The 20,379-nt window shown below is 39.9% G+C and overlaps 1 protein-coding gene across 1 annotated transcript in view; it reads right to left on the reverse strand.

The window, feature by feature from the left end:
• Window positions 1–20,379, reverse strand: part of SLC38A1 (solute carrier family 38 member 1) — an 830,305-nt gene that overhangs the window by 340,087 nt on the left and 469,839 nt on the right. Inside the window, exon 8 of the mRNA XM_044062017.1 lies at window positions 11,670–11,752. Within this exon, the coding sequence (XP_043917952.1) occupies window positions 11,670–11,752 (83 nt within the window). The remainder of the gene's footprint in view (window positions 1–11,669; window positions 11,753–20,379) is intronic.

The raw sequence follows: 20,379 nt of genomic DNA on the forward strand, positions 1-20,379 counted from the left end.
AGTTTCCCCTCTGTTTCAGAAGTTCTAGGATGTCTGAGAAGGAGACATCCTCAGAGGGGGATCTAGGGGATCCCTCTGACTCATCAAAGTCAGTATCCGAAGTGACAGACTCGGGGGAGTCTACATGCTTCCTCTTACAAGTCCTCTTCCTAGGAGGATCTCCCGAAACATCAGGAGAATCCTCGGAAGAGGAGGAAATTCCCAATGGGGAAACCTGAGGCGGAGGATCTCTGGGTCCTGTAGCAAGAGAAGTGGCAGAGATGTCAACAGGTACTATAGAGGGAGGAGCTACGGGGACAGACTGCTGACTGATACCAGTGGCCAGTACACTCTTCATCACCTCGAATGCTCCCCTCCCAGGCAGGTCCGAGAGAACCCGCTCAAGAGCTAGGAACTTCAGGGACCACCGAAAGGGAAGTCTCCGAGGCAGATGTCGGAGCCGAGCTCACCAAGGCCGAGGCTCCAAGGTGAAGAGCGGGTTCGGACAAGGGTCCGATGCCACTCACCCCCTCGGAGGAGACCATGGAAGCCCGACCACCGAATCCCTCTAAGGAAGGTCTCGAAGAGGAGATAAGAGTAGAGGCTGAAGGAACAGAAGGGGGTATCCGTCCTCCAGCCGTAGCAGTAACCATTCTCGAAGACTCCAACTCCAAGCTCTGGGGTAGAGTTGAAGGAGGAACTGTAACGGGGTGTGGACCAACAGTCGTCTGTTGAGACGGACTGTGTAACATTTGGGCCAGTACCTGTGACTTAAGTAATCTACTGACCACTCTCTCTAGGTCATGATCTGACAACCTGGATGACCTTGAAGATCGGCTCTGATGGCTCCGTTCCGATAGAAGAGGTGAAGCCGGAGCCGAAAGTATCGGCTCCAAGGAAGGAGACCTCGACCTCTTCCTGGAATGAGCCATCGGAGCCGATACTATAGATCCTGTCGGAGCCGACCTCTCGGAGCCGACAGGAAGCTCGATATCGGCTCCAGCCGGAGCCGATACAGCCACCAAAGTAACGGTGTCGGAGCCGATCGGAGCCGACACCGATGCCTGTGCCACATGGGTGTCGGAACCGATTGGAGCCGACATCGAAATGGGCACTACAGACTCGGCACCGATAGCCATCGGCGCCGAAGGCTTTGTTAAGCTAGAATCGGCTCCAGCCGGAGCCGATCTCGACTCGGAACGAGTCGGAGCCGAGGCCGCAGACTTAGAAACAGAAGCCTGGGCCTTGGAAGATTTTGCTGATTTTGGTGGAGCCGACTTAGCCGGAGAGCCCTCCGGCTTAAGAAGGCCCCTAAGAATCAGCTTATTACGTCTCTCCTGCAGGACTCTCTGGCTGAAGGAATGACAAATAGCACAGGAGTCCTGCAGGTGAAGAGGGCCCAGACAATACAGGCAAGAAGTGTGACCGTCTGTCAGAGACATCTTCTGACAGCACGAGTCACACTTCTTAAAACCTGAGACCCTCTCCTTTGACATGGTGCTGAAAAACACACACACACACACCAGTCAAAATTAACTTAAATAAAATACCAAAAGGTATTCTATAAAACTAACACACACACCCTAACAGGGGGGGGATGGGATAGGGAAAAGTTTGACTAACAAAAAATTAAAGGAGACAGGGATTTTCTGTCAGAAAAGGTACAAAATAAACTTAAAACTATCAATAAAAGGTTTTTTACTAAAAGGGGCTTAAATCTCACAAAAGTGAATAACTTACCAGGAGCTGGTAAAAAGAAGACCTCCTAAGCGAAGCGGCAAACGAGATCTGGGTACTTACCGCCTTGCATCATGGGATATGGGGCTGCCTCGAGCTGGTAAAAGTGACTCTCGAGCTTAGCAAGTGCCGAGTCGGAGCCGAGGGATCGGCTCCGAACCCATCAAGCAAGAATGAAGGCGAGATTGACAACTTAACATTATATATGTAACTATTATTGAGTAGGTGAATAAATAATTAACTAATCACTTTTAAGGCTTAATATTATGAATAAATAAATACTATAAATAAATATGTAAAAATAGTATAAACATGATAATATATATATTAAAAATGTATACATGAATGTTAATGAAATACAAATATTAAAATTTTGGTTGATTTATATTTAATGATGTAATATTTGTGCAAAGGTCAATGCATATAGAGATATAAAAACTACAAACTAAAAACCAGGGCTGAAAATCTATCTAGCTTCCAAAGCAGATTTAATCGAAACTTGATTATTAATACCAGGAGGTATATGTGCAGCCAGTCTCAAGATCCATTTTAATTCCTTATTATTCAGAAGTAATGAATTGTCTCCACCTCTATTGTTATGTTTGACTATTTCTAAAACCCTAAAGTCAAAGTTATGGAGGGGGTATTCCAAAATGTGTTTCGCTAAGGCATTTAATTCATTCTTCTTCTGAATGTCATACAAATGGCCATATATCCTATCTTTTAGGCATCTTTTTGTAAGGCCAACATAAAAAGCTTGACAATTCTTACAGGTAGCAAGATAGATGAGATTCTTAGTACAACAATTTGCAAAAAACTTAGGCTGAAAAACAAAATTCAGTGTGGGGTGTTGAAACTCTAACTTTTTTGAAATAGAACCACATCTGTTACAATTGTAACAGGGAAATGTGCCTCTCCTATGGCTAAATAGTAATGGTAATGGTGGGTTTTGAACTATGCATTTGTCATTGCATAATAGCCGTTTTAAATTCAGGCTATTTTTAAAACATAAAATGTGGCCTGTCCCCCACCAATTTATTAACAAAAGGGTCTATAATGAGCACCTTCCAATTGTTGTGGAAAATCCTCTTAATGTCATTAACAATACTAGTGTAATTTAAAATTACAGATACAAATTCATTATGTCTATTAAGATTTGTTCTTGTCTTAGTGTGGACTCGCTGGCTCTCTAACGATGTGTTTTTAATTATATTATTTTTGATGGTTGCAACCAAACCTGAATCATATCCTCTTTCCCTAAATAGTATCTCTAAACGGTCTGCTTCTATATATAAGGTATGTGTGTCTTTACAGAGTCTTTTTAATCTAATAAATTGACTCTTGATGATACCGGGAAAGACATATCTGGGATGCATGCTGTCAAAAGTCAAAAGTGTATTCCTCCAAGTTGGTTTCCTATATAACGTGGAGCTAATGGTACCCTCTTTTGTAATATTTAAAGTCACATCCAAGAAATTTATAGATTTAGGTGAACAATCCATGGTGAAGTGCAAAAAAGTGGAGGTACTTTCAAGATAGTTTATGAACTCTTTAAAGTCAGTCTCAGTACCTTCCCATATAATAAAAATATCGTCCACAAAACGTTTATAGACTTTTATCTGAGCAAACAGGGGGTGGGTAAATAGGCATTTGCGTTCCCATGCTAAAACAACCAAGTTGGAATAGGTGTTGGCACACGGGGTGCCCATTGCCACCCCCCATTTCTGTAAGTAATAATTATTCAGAAACATAAATACATTATTATTTAAAACTGCATCTAACAGTTGACCTATAAGTAGCTGCCTATCATTTGAGAAGGAAGTTTCTGACACTAGTATTTCTCTTACAGCTTCAATACCTAAATCATTAGGAATTGATGTGAAAAGATTTTTCACATCTAGAGTTATAAGAAGATATTCATGCTGATGAATAGCCAATTGTACCTCTGATAAACAGTCTAACAAGTGGTAGGTATCTTTTAGGATGGTAGTAAAGGAATCGACCACTGGTCTAAGTAAAAACTCTATAAGACATGAAATGTTAGCAGTGACCCAATGATCACCTGACACAATCGGTCTGAGTGGAATGGGATATGTGTTTTTATGAATTTTCGGGAGTCCCTTAATAATGGGTATGGTGGGGTTATCTATCAGTAAGTAACTGTACATTTCTTCACTGATCTGTCTGCAAATAAATAAATCATATAAAGTGTCATGTACATTCTTAATTATTGCATTTACTTCATATAACTTCAATTTTACATAAGTCATATCATCGTTAAGCATAAGACACATGTTTGAATTATAATCAGACATATTTAAAACTACTACCCCACCCCCTTTATCAGCTGGTTTAACAGAAATTTCATTGCATTGTTTCAAGCGTCTTAAAGAATTAAATTCTTCTAAAGTTAAATTGTAAAAACCAGGTTTTATCTTACTGGAAAATATTTCATACAAATCATGTTCACATAGATTTAAAAAGCATTCTATATTATGAGGAAATGGGGGCATAAAAGTGCTTTTCCGTTTAAAAACAGTAAAACCAGTACTATTAGTACAGTCAGCTTTCTCTTTGAAAAAAAACTTTTAAAGCTACTCGTCTACAAAATAGTCTGAGATCAATCAAAACATCACTCAAGGTGTCAGCACTAGCTGGGATGAAGTTCAGTCCACGATTTAAAAGAGAAATATCCGCATTAGAAAAATTAAAATCAGAATAGTTATATAACAAAGCAGTCACATTTTTGTTCGTCTTGTTGGCTGAAAATTTTCTTTCGATAGCTTCCTTTTCCTTGGGCCTCGACTCATGGAACGTCCCCTGTGATAAGATTGTTGTTTCACAGGGTATGGTAAAAAAGTAGATGAAGAAGGACCTAAAGGTACAGCAGCATTAAGGTCTTTAGGTCTAGCTCCTGGATTACTAGCTGGTCGTTGCAAAGCTAATTGATTGGGAGGGGGTGTGTCAGTCACAGCAGAAGCCGTAATGCTACTATTGATCCCCTCTGTAGTTGTAACAAGCAATAGAACATTAGTTGGAAAAGTATTGTCATTATTAGCATTATTAATGGAGCCATCTACAAATGTAGAGGGCTGTATACAATTCATGTTCTCATTAGTGTTACTTCTATTTTGTACAGAATTATTGCCTCTCGGCCAAACAAATATTTGTCGTGTTTTAAAGTCTTGAAAATCTCTCTGTAGCTTACGCATTTTTGTTGCCTTCAGCCTTTCGCTAAAGGCATTAACTTGTAAACAAATATTGCGTATTCTCCGGACACAATACTTTTTTCATTCTAGAGGGGAAATTGGAAGACCTGGGTTCAGTAGGTTTGATCTACCCACCATAATGGTTCTTTCCTGGCAAAGTGGAGGACTAGGATTTGGAAACACAGTGGGTACAGGTGATTTTTTTTTTCAAACACTTTTATTAAATCATCACTTGTGACATACGCAAATTTACATTCATATAAAAGTAATCAAACTATATTAACATAACAAACATACTTCACATATATTGCTATATAACATAAACTTACGCAATACTACATAAATTATTCAATTCCTGACTTTTTTTAAAGAAGAAACATCTTTATTAAACTATCACTTATTATGCAGGCAATCATACATTTATATAAATGAAAACAAACCACACCAACAGAACCCTAGTGGCAATTATTTTACATCACAAACCATATTGACACACTCCCAGTTGCAAATGTTGTATATCACTTATAATCTAGCCAATCTTTCTCACTTAAACATTACATAGCTCATTTAAGTCATGCCACCTTTTAGGCCTCATTCCTCCCTTGTATGTATTGTTCCCACAATTCCTATTTTTTCATATGTAGTTTGCTCCTACCCTTTTCTGAATATCTCAATTCCAGTTGTTTTACCTCTGTTACTATATTCACTAGTTCCAGTATAGTTAGTTTAGATTTTGATTTCCATTTTCTAGTGATTGCTTTTTTTGGCAGCCACCACTATTAAATACAGCAAGCCCTTACCATGTCTAGGCAATTCCAAATCTGTATCATAGCTCAGAAAAATCATCTCCCCCTTCAGTCCAATCTGCCCACCCAGCATCTCAGGTGGGGCATTCTCCCTGGGAATCCTTAAAGTCCACCAACTCACCGCACTACCAGAAAATATCATCCCAAGTACCTCTTTCTTCCCCTTCACACCTCCAACATTTACTGTCTGCTGAGGAAAAATTCCATGGAGGTTATTTGAGGTACAAAAATATCTATGTAAACATTTCCAGGCAAAAATCCTAAATCTTCTAGATTCTGTTGCATATTTGAGACACATACATATATCTTCCCATTGTTTCTTTGTGAATTGCTTATCCAATCTCTCTTCCCAATCCTTTCTAACCTCCTCTGATACATTCATAATTATCATGCAACATTTTATATGCTCTACTAATTATTCCTTTTTTAATGGCAGATTCTCTTCTAGATTCTATTAAAACCTCTACTAGCGCTGGTCTTTCATTTAGGACCCCCATATTTCTTTCTTTTTGCCTATACTCTGATATCAATCCCTGACAGGGAAGGCAATCTCTAAACTGTAGTCCAAATAAATTCTTGGTGTCTTCCCATTCTATCATCTTTCCCTCTCTGTTATTTGCCCCCAATACCTTGGTTCCTTTGAAAGTTTTCTCCAATAAATCCTGGCCTCCTCTTGCCTGTTGTCTGTATCCCTAATTGTAGTCGTCCCTATTGGCAGAATCACCTTTTTCTATTCCTGTGGTGGTTTAGTTCTTAGAATACTTTCTTCTACTTTACAAATATAATACTCTGCATCATTATTGTTATTCTCCTTAAAGGCCTGGACCCAAAATCCCAGTCTCTCCTTGTTTCTTGAGTTTCCCCCATGTTTCATCATCATCCCTTTCCACTCTGAATTACAGTTTTCTGCTAGTGCTATGTATAGGAGTCTTAAGTGTGAAGCTCTGAAATACCCCTTCAAATTGGGTAACCCCAATCCCCCCTGTTCTACTACAAGAATCAGATGATCCCACTTGACTCTTGCCATCTTCCCCTCCCAGATAAAATTCTTCAGCTCTTTATTAATTGCTACCCACAACTTCTTCTCTGGTTGATAAAAATATGCCTGACCTGTGTAAAAGACTACAGGGACTAAAAACATCTTAACTACTTGTATCTTGCTATCCATATCCATATAACAAAGTTACCATTTTCTCAGTTTTTATATTATATTTTGTTTAGTCTCTTCCCACATATCCTTAGCTGCCACACTAGAATCATTTTAATCTATACTCCTAAATATTTCATTTTATCATGTCCCCATAAATATGGGTATTCCTGAACTAGTTCATGTGTGGGTACATAATTTACCGCTATTGCCTTTGTTTTAGCTTCATTAATTTTGTATCCCAAAAAGAAATGAAGCTGTCACAAAATGTTCCACAACACTAATGTCTTTTTCTGGTTTTGTCAGGTACAAAATATTATCATTTGCAAATAAAGCCAGCTTTTCTTGACTACCATAGCAATTACCTCCTTGAATTTCTGAGTCCCTTATTTTCTTTGCCAATGGTTCTAAATATCATGCAAATAATAGAGGGGAAAGAGGACACCACTGCCTGGTTCCTCTGCTCAAGCAGAAATTATCAGAGGACCCCACCCACTTTAATTTTCACATCCGGTTCCTCATGTTCTCTTAGTCAACCTTATAATTTTTTCAGGAAATGCAAATGCTTCCATTGCCCTGCTCATAAAGTCCCAGCTTACTCTGTCAAATGCTTTCTCTGCATCAAGACCCACAGGTGTAGTATCCATAATGACTTGAGAAATCATTTTATTTTCCTCATGTGTAATCTGACTAGTAGACTCATCAATATAACAGAAGCCATATATCCCAAAATCCTGAGATAATCCCTTGCTGTAGTAAATGGTTACTGATAAAACATAGGAACGCTTTGTGAAAAAAAATTGTCTTTTCTAGAGGATGAAAGGCCATCATTATGAGATGAGTCTAGTAAGCAACCTAAAAATGCGATTTTGTGAGAAGGAATAAGAAATAGCCTCTCCAGATTGAGATGAAAAGATAGGCTTTGAAACAGATTCCTAACAAACAGCAGGCATTCTTGACAGATCTAAAAAATGCCTGCAAAACTAAGGCAGTCATTTAACATGGAAAATGTGAATGTTTTGCGGTCCGAAAACAGGACATTATTGGTGCTAGACACTTTGCAAATCCCTTTCGAGCCATGGAAAGGCCAAAGGATAAAGAACAGAACTGACACCGTGGCCCAAGTACAGAAAACATTAAAAATGCTCTGAAGGTTCTGTGAATGGGTATGTGATAATAGGCATCTTTTTGGGCCACAGTCACAAAAAACTGAGGAGGAATCACAGGAAAAACTGGGAATGAACAGTGAGCATTTTGAATTTTGGAAATTTTACATAAAGATTTAAGGTTCCATCTTTTTTGGGCACTAGGAAAATTCTTGAATAAATTCCTTTTCCTTTTTGAAAATCTGAAACTGGTTCTGATTCCTTGAGATAACGTATAAGAAATGATAAGAGGAAACAGATGGGTTTAATTTTCTGGGTGTGAAGGAACCTCTAGGTTTGGAAGGAATACCACTGCCATCTCTATACATTTGGGATAATTTCCAGTACCCAAGAGTCTGTTGTGATCTGATTTTTGGAGTGGGGGTGGGGGGGTTATACAGAAATAGTGCCTGCAAGGTTTAGAGAGCACTAGGGTGGGTAGGGGAGAGGTATGGAAGAAAAAGATGTGCATTTTTCTTGGACTGCTCTTTGGCCTGCGTAGCACCTGTTATTTTCTTTAAATTGCCTTGTCATGTTTTGTGTGTTATTGTTTCACAGATTTTCTCTTGGGATTGTTTAACAAAAATTGTACAGGGCACATTACTGGAAGGGTAACTCCTGCTGTACTTAGGATTGTGAGATTGAAAATTTTGTTTGACCCATTGGTTGTGTTTTCCCTTCTCATTAAATCTTTTCAAAACATGAGGTACAAAGTACCAGATAGTAGCACTGGCTTGTTCAAAGTAGCATTAAGAATCTGTGCCATGATGTCTGGAAAACTAAGCCATATATAAATATGCATAACTGATCCAGTTGCAGCTGCTCTGGGCACTGCATCGCAGCATCATGTAAACACTTTATAGAATACTTAGTGATTTGTATTACAGAAGAAATCATGCTGGGCGGGGGTGGGTTTAATACCTGAACAGGGTAACTTTGCAAGTGCCTTGTTGATGACTTCAGAAGATGTCAGCAGACATTTTGCCATGTGAGTCAGACAGTCGACTGTTCTGAATGATACGGTAGAAGTATAAACCTTTTTCCCATACCTGTCAAAAGACTTCCATCCTTGTCAGAAGATATGGAGTTATTAGCAGTAAAATGTTTAGACCTAGAATCTTTGTTTAAGGAAATCACTGATGAGTCAGCCACAGGGGTGGGGAATAGGAACTTGTGGGGCTCTGATACCATGTAATGCATGTGTGTTATTTTGGTGCAGGAGGTTGGCTGCTATGTATAGTACGTGCAGCATTAAAGGCATCATCTGGACCACCAATTACTGGAAGGATGGCCGAAGGCTAAGGGGTCTCTACCTGCATGAGATCATAATATCTTCACTGAGTCTCAGATATTTCTTTTTCTTCCCACTGGAAGAGGTCCTTCATCCTGTCTGTGGTGTCTAAAAATATTTTTTTCACTACAGAATCTGGAAAAATATTTTCTTCAAACTCTAGCTCTAATAAGTCAGCAGAAGATATCTGGTAGGCATAGTCTAGCTCAATTTCTTCAATTTCAGACTGGGACTCACCATCTGAAGGATAGGGAGACCTTTTCCTTTTAAGAGAAGGAGAAGCAGAACTGCAAAGGCTGAAAGACCTTAAAAAGACCTTTAGCAAAATAATATCATTCGTTAGACTCTTGTAGATGTTGTTCAAGCAGAAGACACATATTTAGTTTTTGACTTGCCTTTTTGGGAGTTCCCAAAGACAAACTCCAAGTTGTATTAAACATATGGACTTCAGTGCAGGAGCCTGGCACCTCTTTACTCACCAGCACTCGAGGGATACCATCTAGCCCTTCTGAGACAACTAATCCTGGTTATCCCTTACCAGTGAGAGGCATATGTCTAGCCCTAGAGGATGTGCCGCACTCCCCAGCCCTTAGTGGTGTCCCTAAAGGCAGCACCAGAGGTGGTAGATGACAGACACAAAAGGTCTGAGGAATCCAGTGAAGCTATAGTGGAGATGTCCATTGAGTACTGGGAAAGACAGACAGGGTGAAGTAGAAGTCAATTAAGGAATATTTGTGTCTTCTTTTTATTAGGCTCTAGAAGGGGGACATGTGAACCACTGGTAGAGTTAGTCATTTTTATGAGGGCCTTAAACCATTGTTCTCTAGAAAAATGTTCAGATTGCTGAGCCGACATCTGATAGTTTTTGGTATAAAGAATAAACAAGAGACTATATGAGCGAATGTTATTTTATTCCCCTAAACAAAGCAAGCAGCAACAAATTACTACTTTCTCACAAAAATGAAAGGAAAGTCATCTAAGAGGTACTTATCTGCCCAAAAGAATGAACAAGCCAACCACCAAATCAATGAAGAAGCACCAAAGACATCTTTATTGGCAAGAAAGTTTTGAATTTTGATGCACGTATATCTGATTTTATAAAAGCATGCCTTCAAGCTTTCTCAGACATGGTATATGTGAAAAGCTCTCCAAAGACTTTGTACACTAGCCGAATATCCGATCCTTGGCAGGATAAACCCATACAGCTATATGCTACTACAGCAGTAATCTAATGGTGAACATAGAAAATATTTCTTGTTCTAAAATCCCATGACATTTTGCCATTTTCAATGTTTTTACAGGACACAACTGCCAAAATATAGACAGTTCTACATAAAGAAGGATAGGTGGTACCCTATCAAGGACTGTGCCGGGTAGTAGTACAGGGCTATATATTCAAAGGTTACACTCCTCTACTTGTCAGCTCACTGGAAGACTGCCACCTATCTGGTGGACGTCTGAATAAAAAAAATCAAAGATGTCAAACAAGTTAAGGTACTGAAGGAAACGGGTCTATATTAGATAGTTGAAGTTCCATAACTCCGAACACCTAATGGTCGAACCATTAAGTTCGAAGTTACAGAACTTCGACTATACAAAAAAAAATACACAACGTACAAAACAATAACTTGTAAGCAGGAATGCAAACCCCCCTGCACCCCCTACACCCCCCCACTACTTAAATATACCAACTTCGTGATCGCACCCACACTGAAGTGAATGGAAACCTCTGCTTACAGAGATTTCCATTCAAACGCTCGAACTTTTACAAATTCAAATGTATGGTCTCGACCATATGTGGTTCGAACTTGTAAAAGTTTGACTACGTGAATGGAACCCGAAGGAAACTACTGTATGCATTCATTCTTGAGCACACACACTAACATAGTAGAGTTAAGCAACACAGATAGAAAACCTGGAAAAATGGAAGTCATTCATTATGACAGTTTGTAAAAAATGAGCCAAATATCTTTATGCCTAATGTCATCATGTAAACCCTGAAATATGAGGCCATGAGTTTTGAGGTGACAACAGAAAGAAATTTGTCAATACTAAACTAAAGAACAAGAGAAACAAGTGAAAAATATGACTATATGTAATGATTAGGCTAACAATACAATGTGCATGTTCTCTCTCTTTACTATTTCTCTGTCTCTCTCTCTCACTCTTAGTGTTTATGTGTATGTCTCTGTTTTTATGAATGCACATATATATATATATATATATATATATATACACACACACACACACACACACACACACACACACACACACACACACACACACAAATATACATTTACATCTCAAACACACACGCGCACATACATGCATGCACATAATATGTTGAATACTTACCAAGTGTTCTCAGAAGACACAAGGGCAGGATAATAACTACTGTTATGGTTACAACAAAGAGTCTGCCATCTACATACCAAGCCCTGTGGTAAACAAGAAAACAGACAAATATCAGTAATATTCATGGCCTTGGCACTAGTCTCTAGAAACATTTTCGTAGTGATTTTTTTTTCAGTACAACTGGTTTCAATCAGAACTCAACGTGAAAAATATTTTGAGCAAAATAAACAAATAAATGAAAAAGTAGGTGTATTAACAATTTTACTAAAATGCAAGTTGGTATGTATCACAAACTCAAGAGACAGAACTGAGAAGACTTGACTGGGCTTGATGGTAATCTATCAGAAGGGTCAGAATGTCATGTCCAACATTAAAAAGACCGACAGGCTAACAGAAAAATACAGGTGTGATCGCCACATAAGCAGCAATCTTCTAGGTGGTTTCCAAACATGGAAACATGGATTACTTCACATCAAGCAGTTAGTTTACGGTATCATAAACTTCAAAAAAATGTTTTAAAACAAACATATCAGTGTAACTTCTGGGTCAGTTGAACAGATCCCCGAGTGTGACTCGGGCGACCAGATCAGTTAATGGCACCATGTTCTTTAGGAGACAGACAGAAATGGTGAGAGTAAGCAATAGGTGCCAGCTTACCTATGCTGGAAGGAGAGAGTCACACAGACCCACTGTATGGCTGACACCCAGCGAATCCAAGTGAATCAACATGCAGTAGCATGGGCTGAGACTTCTGTGTGCACAGTCACTTCTGAATGTCCCATGCATGGGCATGAGTCACTAAAGCAGCACTGTGTGACATTCACATGTCAGGCTGCCAGAAGGGACTAGTAAGGAAAAAAATTGTCTGTCTGGTTGGTGGCACTTTCTCATCTCAGTTTTTGGTATAGCACTGTTCAATTGCAAGAACAGATGCCACAAGGCTAACTAACTTCCACTGAAGAATGGCTTCTTGTAGTGTAGTGGTCAGTTGCAAATGGAGGAAAATGGGGAAATGGCTGTGGAACAGAAGGAAGGAGCTTGATGGTCAGCAGCCGGAAAGGGTAAATAAACACCAAGAAAAAAATCAAGTTAAGATAGGCTTTAAGAGAATGCTGCTGTATTACCATGAGCTGAAATTCTATAAAACCTTGACTGCCTATCTTATAAGCAATTCAGTGAATATTATCTGCATGTCAACATTTCCTAAAAGTTAGGAACAGCTCCATTACTGAAGCTATCTGTGATAAAACCATGGGGGTGATTCTGAAAGGTAACCATTTTCTATTCAGAGACAGCCCTACCATGGTGCTTTAGTCTGAAGGCATGCAGCACCAAAATGGGCTATCTCTATGTCATACTAGATGCAAATGATGCATTCTGGGGAGAAGCATTAAGCTAATTAGTCATGTGCTCTCCTCCAGAAATGCCCGTGGCAAGGTAGTTATGCAAACAAGTGATTCACAGAACTGCTCAGCTGCATAAAATAACATGACTCCTTGTGTTACTGAACATTGTCAAAAGCTCACATTCACTCATCATGGTAGAGGTAAATCCTGAGGGCAGCTGGTGTTGGGATATGTGTGTATGCATGGGGTTGCAGGTGTGTCTGCCTCAGAGGTCTCAGTAGGAGGGTTAGTTTGTGGATTAGTGGGGGTAGAGGTGTGTGTGTGTGTGTGTGTGTGTGTGTGTGTGTGTGTGTGTGTGTGTGTGTGTGTGTGTGTGTGTATGGGGAGCTGTCACACCTCCACATTCCCATAGACTATGATACTGGGGCTGGGAACACTAGCCACAAGGGATACTCTGCACTGCATGCCTCTTAGGCAAAAGCAAGCAATGTCTTTCGCCTTTTCCTGGTTAGGGGTCACCACAGTGGATCATCAGTCCGCAGATTGGTTGCAGTGGTGTTTTTACTCTGTCGAGTTGCAGCCCAGAGCCCAACCTTGAGAAAAGGCACACGCACCAACCTGCATGTCTTTAAATATTCACTCGACCGCAGGGAGGGCATGCAGACTCCGCACAGAAGGTGCTCTAGCTGAGAATCGAACCAGAGAATCTCTTGCTGTGAGGCAACAGCGCTAACCACTGCACCACCGTGGCCAACCACTGCATGCCTCTTAGGCATTTAGTAAAAATAGGATACAGACAATATGGGTGGGTGGGGACACTAGATACCAGGGATACTCTACATAGCATACCTTTAAGGGACTTAAGAAAAAAACAAGAAAGAAGCTGTGGATTGGGGGAACATCAGACATCAGTGATATTCTGCACACAGTCGCTTAAAGGCACTACAAAAAATTCAAACCCTATTCCTGCCCTCCTGACACAGACAATATTTGTCCTCTGCACCACCACCACTAGGCACCAGTGATACTTACGTATAATACCAAGGAGGGGGTAGTTAAATTGTGCATCCAAGATACACAGCGCACCAACATTAACTAACTATGCTACTAAGCAGTCAGTGTAGACAGGGTTATTTTACATGACAAGAATTATGACACTATAATGCCTGTTATGAGTCAATGACTGCAACAGTACATGAGTTACAAGGGAAAGGGTACATATAAGAGGCAGCGGTAGGAGTGTGTCTGTAGCAGGGGAGCCTTCAGTACAAAGCCAGGAAGACCACTGGATGACACCAGGAAGAAGTTTTACAGTATTACCTGGATTTACTTAAAGGTTTAGTAGAGCAAGAGCTCTAGTGTCACAAAACACATTAAAAATAACAAGAATGAAACTCTAGCATCTGGCATTACTGCCTATCCGTAAGGATCCATGACTTATGAAGGCAAGGACAAAAAAACAAAACAAAAAAAAAAACAGTAAGACATTCAGAACAATCTCTCAAATTGTGGGCAGGTGAGAGGTATGTCAGTGTTTTAATGTGTGTGTGTGTGTGTGTGTGTGTGTGTGTGTGTGTGTGTGTGTGTGTGTGTATGTGTGTATGTGTGTATGTGTGTGTGTGTGTGTGTGTGTGTGTGTGCGTGCGTGCGTGCGTGTGTGTGTGTGTGTGTGTGTGTGTGTGACTGTGAATGGAGGGTGCCTGTGCCAACGTGATGCATGGGTCACCAATGTTAACTACTGTAGACTAGTATTGATTTGCACTATTGGTAGTTAAGGGTGATTCAGAGACAGGCAAATTACCCAATAATGAGATCCTTCCTCATTGCAGTTAAGAAGTCTTTTAATCACAAATCTCTATGTCATGTAAACTGCCCCTTTTTTCTACAGCTCTAACTCTTGCACTGGGATTCCTTTTGAATCCCTGAGACTGTCTTTGGTGTAAGTATTTCACAAGGCACACAATCTGTATGTGGAGCATCAGAATCCAAAAAGAATTCTTAGAATCATGAAGCCTGTATTAGTGGGACATCAAAGTCTAAACAAAAAAAATTAAGCCGTCTGCATGGTAACATCAAGATGGTTGATGGTCTTATTTTCAAATCGCGCAAAAAAGTATAAAATTAATTAAGTAAATTATCTTTCTTATTTTTCTTCCAACGAGGCACTTACATAGAAGTAATTCAGACAAATCCATGCAGAGTTGTATAAAAATACAAATAGCACTAAAACAATGAACAAGCAGCATTGCCTTTATGTAAGGCAAGTAAGTTCATTAAAGCAAATCTGCATTTTAATAGTGAAAAAAAATGCATATCTATTTGGCTTTGTATACACTTGAAAATCCTTAACAGTATCGACTTTTTGCAACCAAAACTAAAAACTATGACATAATGTAAAAGTTAATTTCACAACATATTAGGTAATAACTCGATGAAATTGAATAAGCTACAATGACTAAATTAAAATTCTAAGGAACAAAGACTTGTGAAGCAAAAAAAACAAAAAACAAAACAAAAAAACAGTTAAGACAGAATGTTCTGGATGGTGAAACTATAAAGAGAATTCAGCCAAAGCCTTGTTATACATCTAGAATGACATCACTCATAAATCTGCCCATATAAAAGAAGTAGTATTAAAACCCAGCAGAAAGATGTTCTAGGATATAAACTTTAGATCTTCTGACATAGCTGGTTCAAAAGGCAGCTAGCAGAGTATCAATCACAAATTTCAAGGAAGGGATACGTTCTACGATGGAAGCCAAAGAAGAAAATTACTGGTACAGGGCAAAAAAGACCAAAGTGGTAATATGTATCAAAGAAAAGAAAATAAGCATAAGGTAGCCCAATACTAAAAAGATGAGTGGATAGAAGCAGCTGCTGTAAATAATGAAAAACTAGGATGGAAGAAGAGGGCTATGATAGTGCAAAGCTCATGAGGGTTTGGAATGAGCAAGACGACTAAGTATACAAAGTGAGAACAGAACTATGGAACTACATCTAGATGGATATGATAAAAGTAGATTGTGGTTGGGGAAAGCTGTATTCAAGTGACTGACCATGTAAATTAGGCAAAACAAGAAAATAATCATTTACTTATGAATAGCTGAAAAGGAAACCTGAAATCTTCCCAACATGCAGCGAAAGTAACATTGATGAGGCTGTAACTCATCAAGCAGTTTTCTTCACAGGAAGTCAATGACAGCACTATTTTTATTACAGGGCGATTGTGATTCATTAATTTTTGAAAATGTCCCTTTTCTCCATGGTTCTGTAACTTCAAGCTTGGTATATAAATGTTTGTAGATGTGAAAAACCTGTCACCCATGTGGGGTGTGCAAAATGATTGAAGCTTACAACCAGTTGTGTTTGGCAAGCTGGAATTTCAACCAGTAGTTACTCAGGGACATGTAGTAGAAAAATAAGTTATGTACTCAACACAGTGTTCCATCTGTGTTGTCCACTTTCATTCCTCCTCAATGAAGGGGTTCGAATCTGATCCTCAGATTCAGCTCTGCCACTTTCTAAAGATTATAGGATCTGACTCTCGAACTCCTCCTTTACCCATAATGCCCTTGACCACTACAATACCTCAGATCAAGCATGCTGCTATTATATATACTACAATCATAAAATAAATGTTATGACAGAAAAGTGATAATTAAAAGATCAGGAGCTCAAACAGGAACCATGGTTCCTAACAACAATTCCATTAGGTCTCTCCCAGGGTGGGAAGTTGAGGAAGAATGAAAATGGATAACACAGATGGAACATTATGGTAAGTACATAACTTCTTTATCTGATGTGGTCATTTTCATTTGTTTCTCAACGAATAGGACAGAGTCCCCAGCTACAGTAACCTTAGGCAGCTCTATTTCTGGAAATGATGTCTGTAATGCATAATAAAGGTATGGGTATTAAACCAAGTGGCAGCTGTACAAATATCAATACAGGCTCTAGTCTAAAATGCAGCCGATGTAGACAATGACCTGGTTGAATGCGCTTTTGGTTGTCTTGGTAAGGTTATGCCTCTTCTGAAGGCTGCCAGCCCAGCTAGATAGAATTTTGTAAATAATTCTATGTTATTGTAAATATTAATATGATCCACAGGCTTGTTTTACCAATGTAAAGAGAACTATATGCTATGATCAAACTATATGTTGTACTGAGCTTCAAAAATGTAACCACAGTGCACCCTGCTGGAAGAAAGCAGAAATGTGTATAAACTCTACGCCAATGCAAATGTATGTTTTCATGGTAGAAATTGGAGCATACACAGTTAACTTGCAAACTCTGAGAAAATAAGTAAATAATTTTGCGACTGCCCTTTATCTCAAGCTAAAAGACAGGATGTCTAGGATAGGAGTTTATTTCTATTGTCTTAAAACAGAGATAATTACTGGGTTTCACATGTAAAGTGTTTTTGTATTGGTCTGTGATTTCCTAGCAGCGGTACATCGGAGAGATAGGTATTTTTGACAGAGACATGTCAAATTCTGTTGGTATCTGTTTAACCTGGGAACTAGATGCAAGTGTCAAACAGTGATGTCATCTAACTAACCTAGCAGTAATGTGTATTATTAATTTAAGAACTATCTCAGAGAGAAAGAGAGTGCATTTTGTACTTTGTTCTGAATCTGACAACAACTCACCATTACTTGTCTTGCTCTGTAAGTAAGACTTAGATCTTAGTATTTCTCTTAGAGATAGATAGAAATATTGCAAGATTAGTGTAGATGTTTTCTATATTTATGTGAGAATGTCCTACTATGCTATTTTAAAGTATTTCCTGTGGTTTCTGAACTCTTTAATGTCACTGTGTTTAGTTAATAAGTATTATCTTGTGCTTTTATTATTTATTATTATATACATTTAAACCTATTAATTGTGGCTGCTTTTTTGTAGAGATAATTTAAGCTTATAGAGAACCTGCATGTATTTGGTGATAATGTACAAGCCACTCCAATAGCCTTCAAGTCTCAGTCACACTTACTATTTGGATAACAGTAACATTACACAGCAGAATTGGACACCCTTTGGTAAGGACGTTGTAGTAACTGATACTAGTGTTTGGTGGCAGTCGCTACTACCTTATAGTCTGGGCAGAAGGGGGCATTGCTAGTGAACCTGTGCCAGCCTTCCCCAGGAGTGTCTGTGTGTTTGTATATAAATCAAATCTCAAAGTGTGTGTGTGTGTCAGCTACTTGGGCAGGGACACGAAACACTGGTTGGACAGAGAGGGTGTTGGAGGTTTTGGCTTGACTACCCGGCTGACAGCTGAACACTATAGCTGTACCAGTGGGGAGTCTAACTGGGGATCTGGAGAGAAAGTGAGAAACCAGCCCCAGACTGACTTGTGATCTCTGTGTGCTCTTAACGGAAACTGTACTTTACTGTGTGTGTACTTGTTATCCTCCCAATGTGCACATCCCTTACTGGTGAGGATCGAGGCTCCTTGATTATTGGGCCAATGTATGGGCGTCACATATTAATTGTTTGGCAGTGGTGGGATATTCACATCAAATACTAATTGATTCATAGTGGTGAGTTAGCCACATCACATATTATTTGGCTTGTAGTGGTGTGGATAGTGAATTCCTGTAGGTTGTGCACAGAGATCACTGAAGGTGTCTTTGTACTCTAAATCAGCCACTCAGTGAACATTCAGAATTCAGATCACAATTGCTTTATTTCTTTTGTTAGCTTAGTTATTCAGGGAGAGCAGGCAAGCATGTCAGCAGAGGAGTATGGCAAGCTGACAAGGAGCCATTTGGCTGAGATGTCCCAGGCTAAAGGACTGGTGCATCGAAACCTGACTAAAGCAGACATGATTGCAGCTTTGGTCACAGATCAGACTGGCCGTGGAGATGTACAACACTCAGAGAATGGACAGCTCAACATTTCTACAGAGGACTTAAAAATCCATCTGGAGTTAAAGAGACTTGAGTTGGAGGCCAGGCGTTTGGAAACAGAAGCTAAGGAGAAGGATAGGCAGAGGCAACATGAAAAGGAGATACTGACTTTTCACCAGAGTCATGGAGGTAATGGGGAAGGGAGTAGCTATACCCCAGAAGCAACAAAGGTCAGTAAATTTCTTCCACAGTTTACAGAGGGGGATAATTTTGATAGTTTCATTCATATGTTTGAGAGGGTATGTAAACAGCATGATGTTGACCAAAAGCTCTGGGTATGGTTCCTGACCGTCTTACTCCATGGTAACGCTGTAAATGTTCCTTCCAAACTATCTGATGTTGACTTTTTAAATTATAATGTTGTAAAGAACTGTTTGCTAGAATTTTTTAAGCTAACACCTGAAGCTTATAGGAAAAAGTTTCTTGAGCATAGACACAAGACAGATGAAAGTGTGTGCGATCATGTTGGTAAACTAAACACTTCTTTTCATAGGTGGGTGAGTGGATGTCAGGTCACCACTTTTGAAGGGCTGGCAGACCTATTGGTGCAGGAACAAGCCCTTAGCACTTTGCCTGAGGACATGAGGATCTGGTTAGCTGATAGACAATGCCTTACTGTAGATGAACTGGGGAAGAAGGGAGACCTACACATAGCAAGCAGGGCATCTCTGCACAGGAAAGGGACACCCAGTGCTGCTCATGAGTCTAAGGGAACCCATGGTGGGCAACTCAGACTGCCTCAACAGAATCTGCCAGTAGCAGGGGAAGCCACTAGTCCAGGTAGACGTCCAGGACCTTGGGGTAAATGTTTTGAATGCAATCACTGGGGCCATGTAGCATACAGATGTCTATGGAGGCAAGGTGGGGAACAAAAGGTGAGAGAGAGACAGTAAGTGGGAATGACAAAATCCCACTAGTAGGTTGTCTTGAGACAACAGGTGTACCAAACTACCATTCTGCAGATGTCCTGATAGGGAAAGATTTTGATAAAGCAGTGCCGTGTGTTCATGCAGTTACACACAGTCAAGCTTGGAGACAAGCATGTGGGTCTGGTAGCCTGGGCGGGACCCAGACAGACCGCACACTTGCAGCCAGGACTGGTGAGGTGATTACTTCAGGGATGGAGCTACCCTTTAGCAGTATGACTGAAGGTGAGCCGAAGCTGCTTGTTGGTACTGATGTTCCCGTGGACAGTGATTACAAAGGTAGAGGTGAGTAGCAATACCCAGGCTGACAGTGAGGCACCACTGTCAGAGGATGCCTGACGCCCTGTGGAAGGGGTGCTGGGAAGGGTTACTAAGAGAGAGTTGAGACAGGCTCAGCTCTCAGATCTACATTACAATGCCTGAGAGAGGTAGCTAGTAAGGCACCTGATTCTCAAGGGAAAGGGGAATCTGTATACTGGGACAAAGGGTTACTGTACAGGGAGTGGACCCCTGAGGGAGGGCTAGAGGG

Source organism: Protopterus annectens, chromosome 2.part1 (assembly GCF_019279795.1).
Source record: "Protopterus annectens isolate FY-2018-M chromosome 2.part1, PAN1.0, whole genome shotgun sequence".
Classification (NCBI taxonomy): domain Eukaryota; kingdom Metazoa; phylum Chordata; order Ceratodontiformes; family Protopteridae; genus Protopterus; species Protopterus annectens.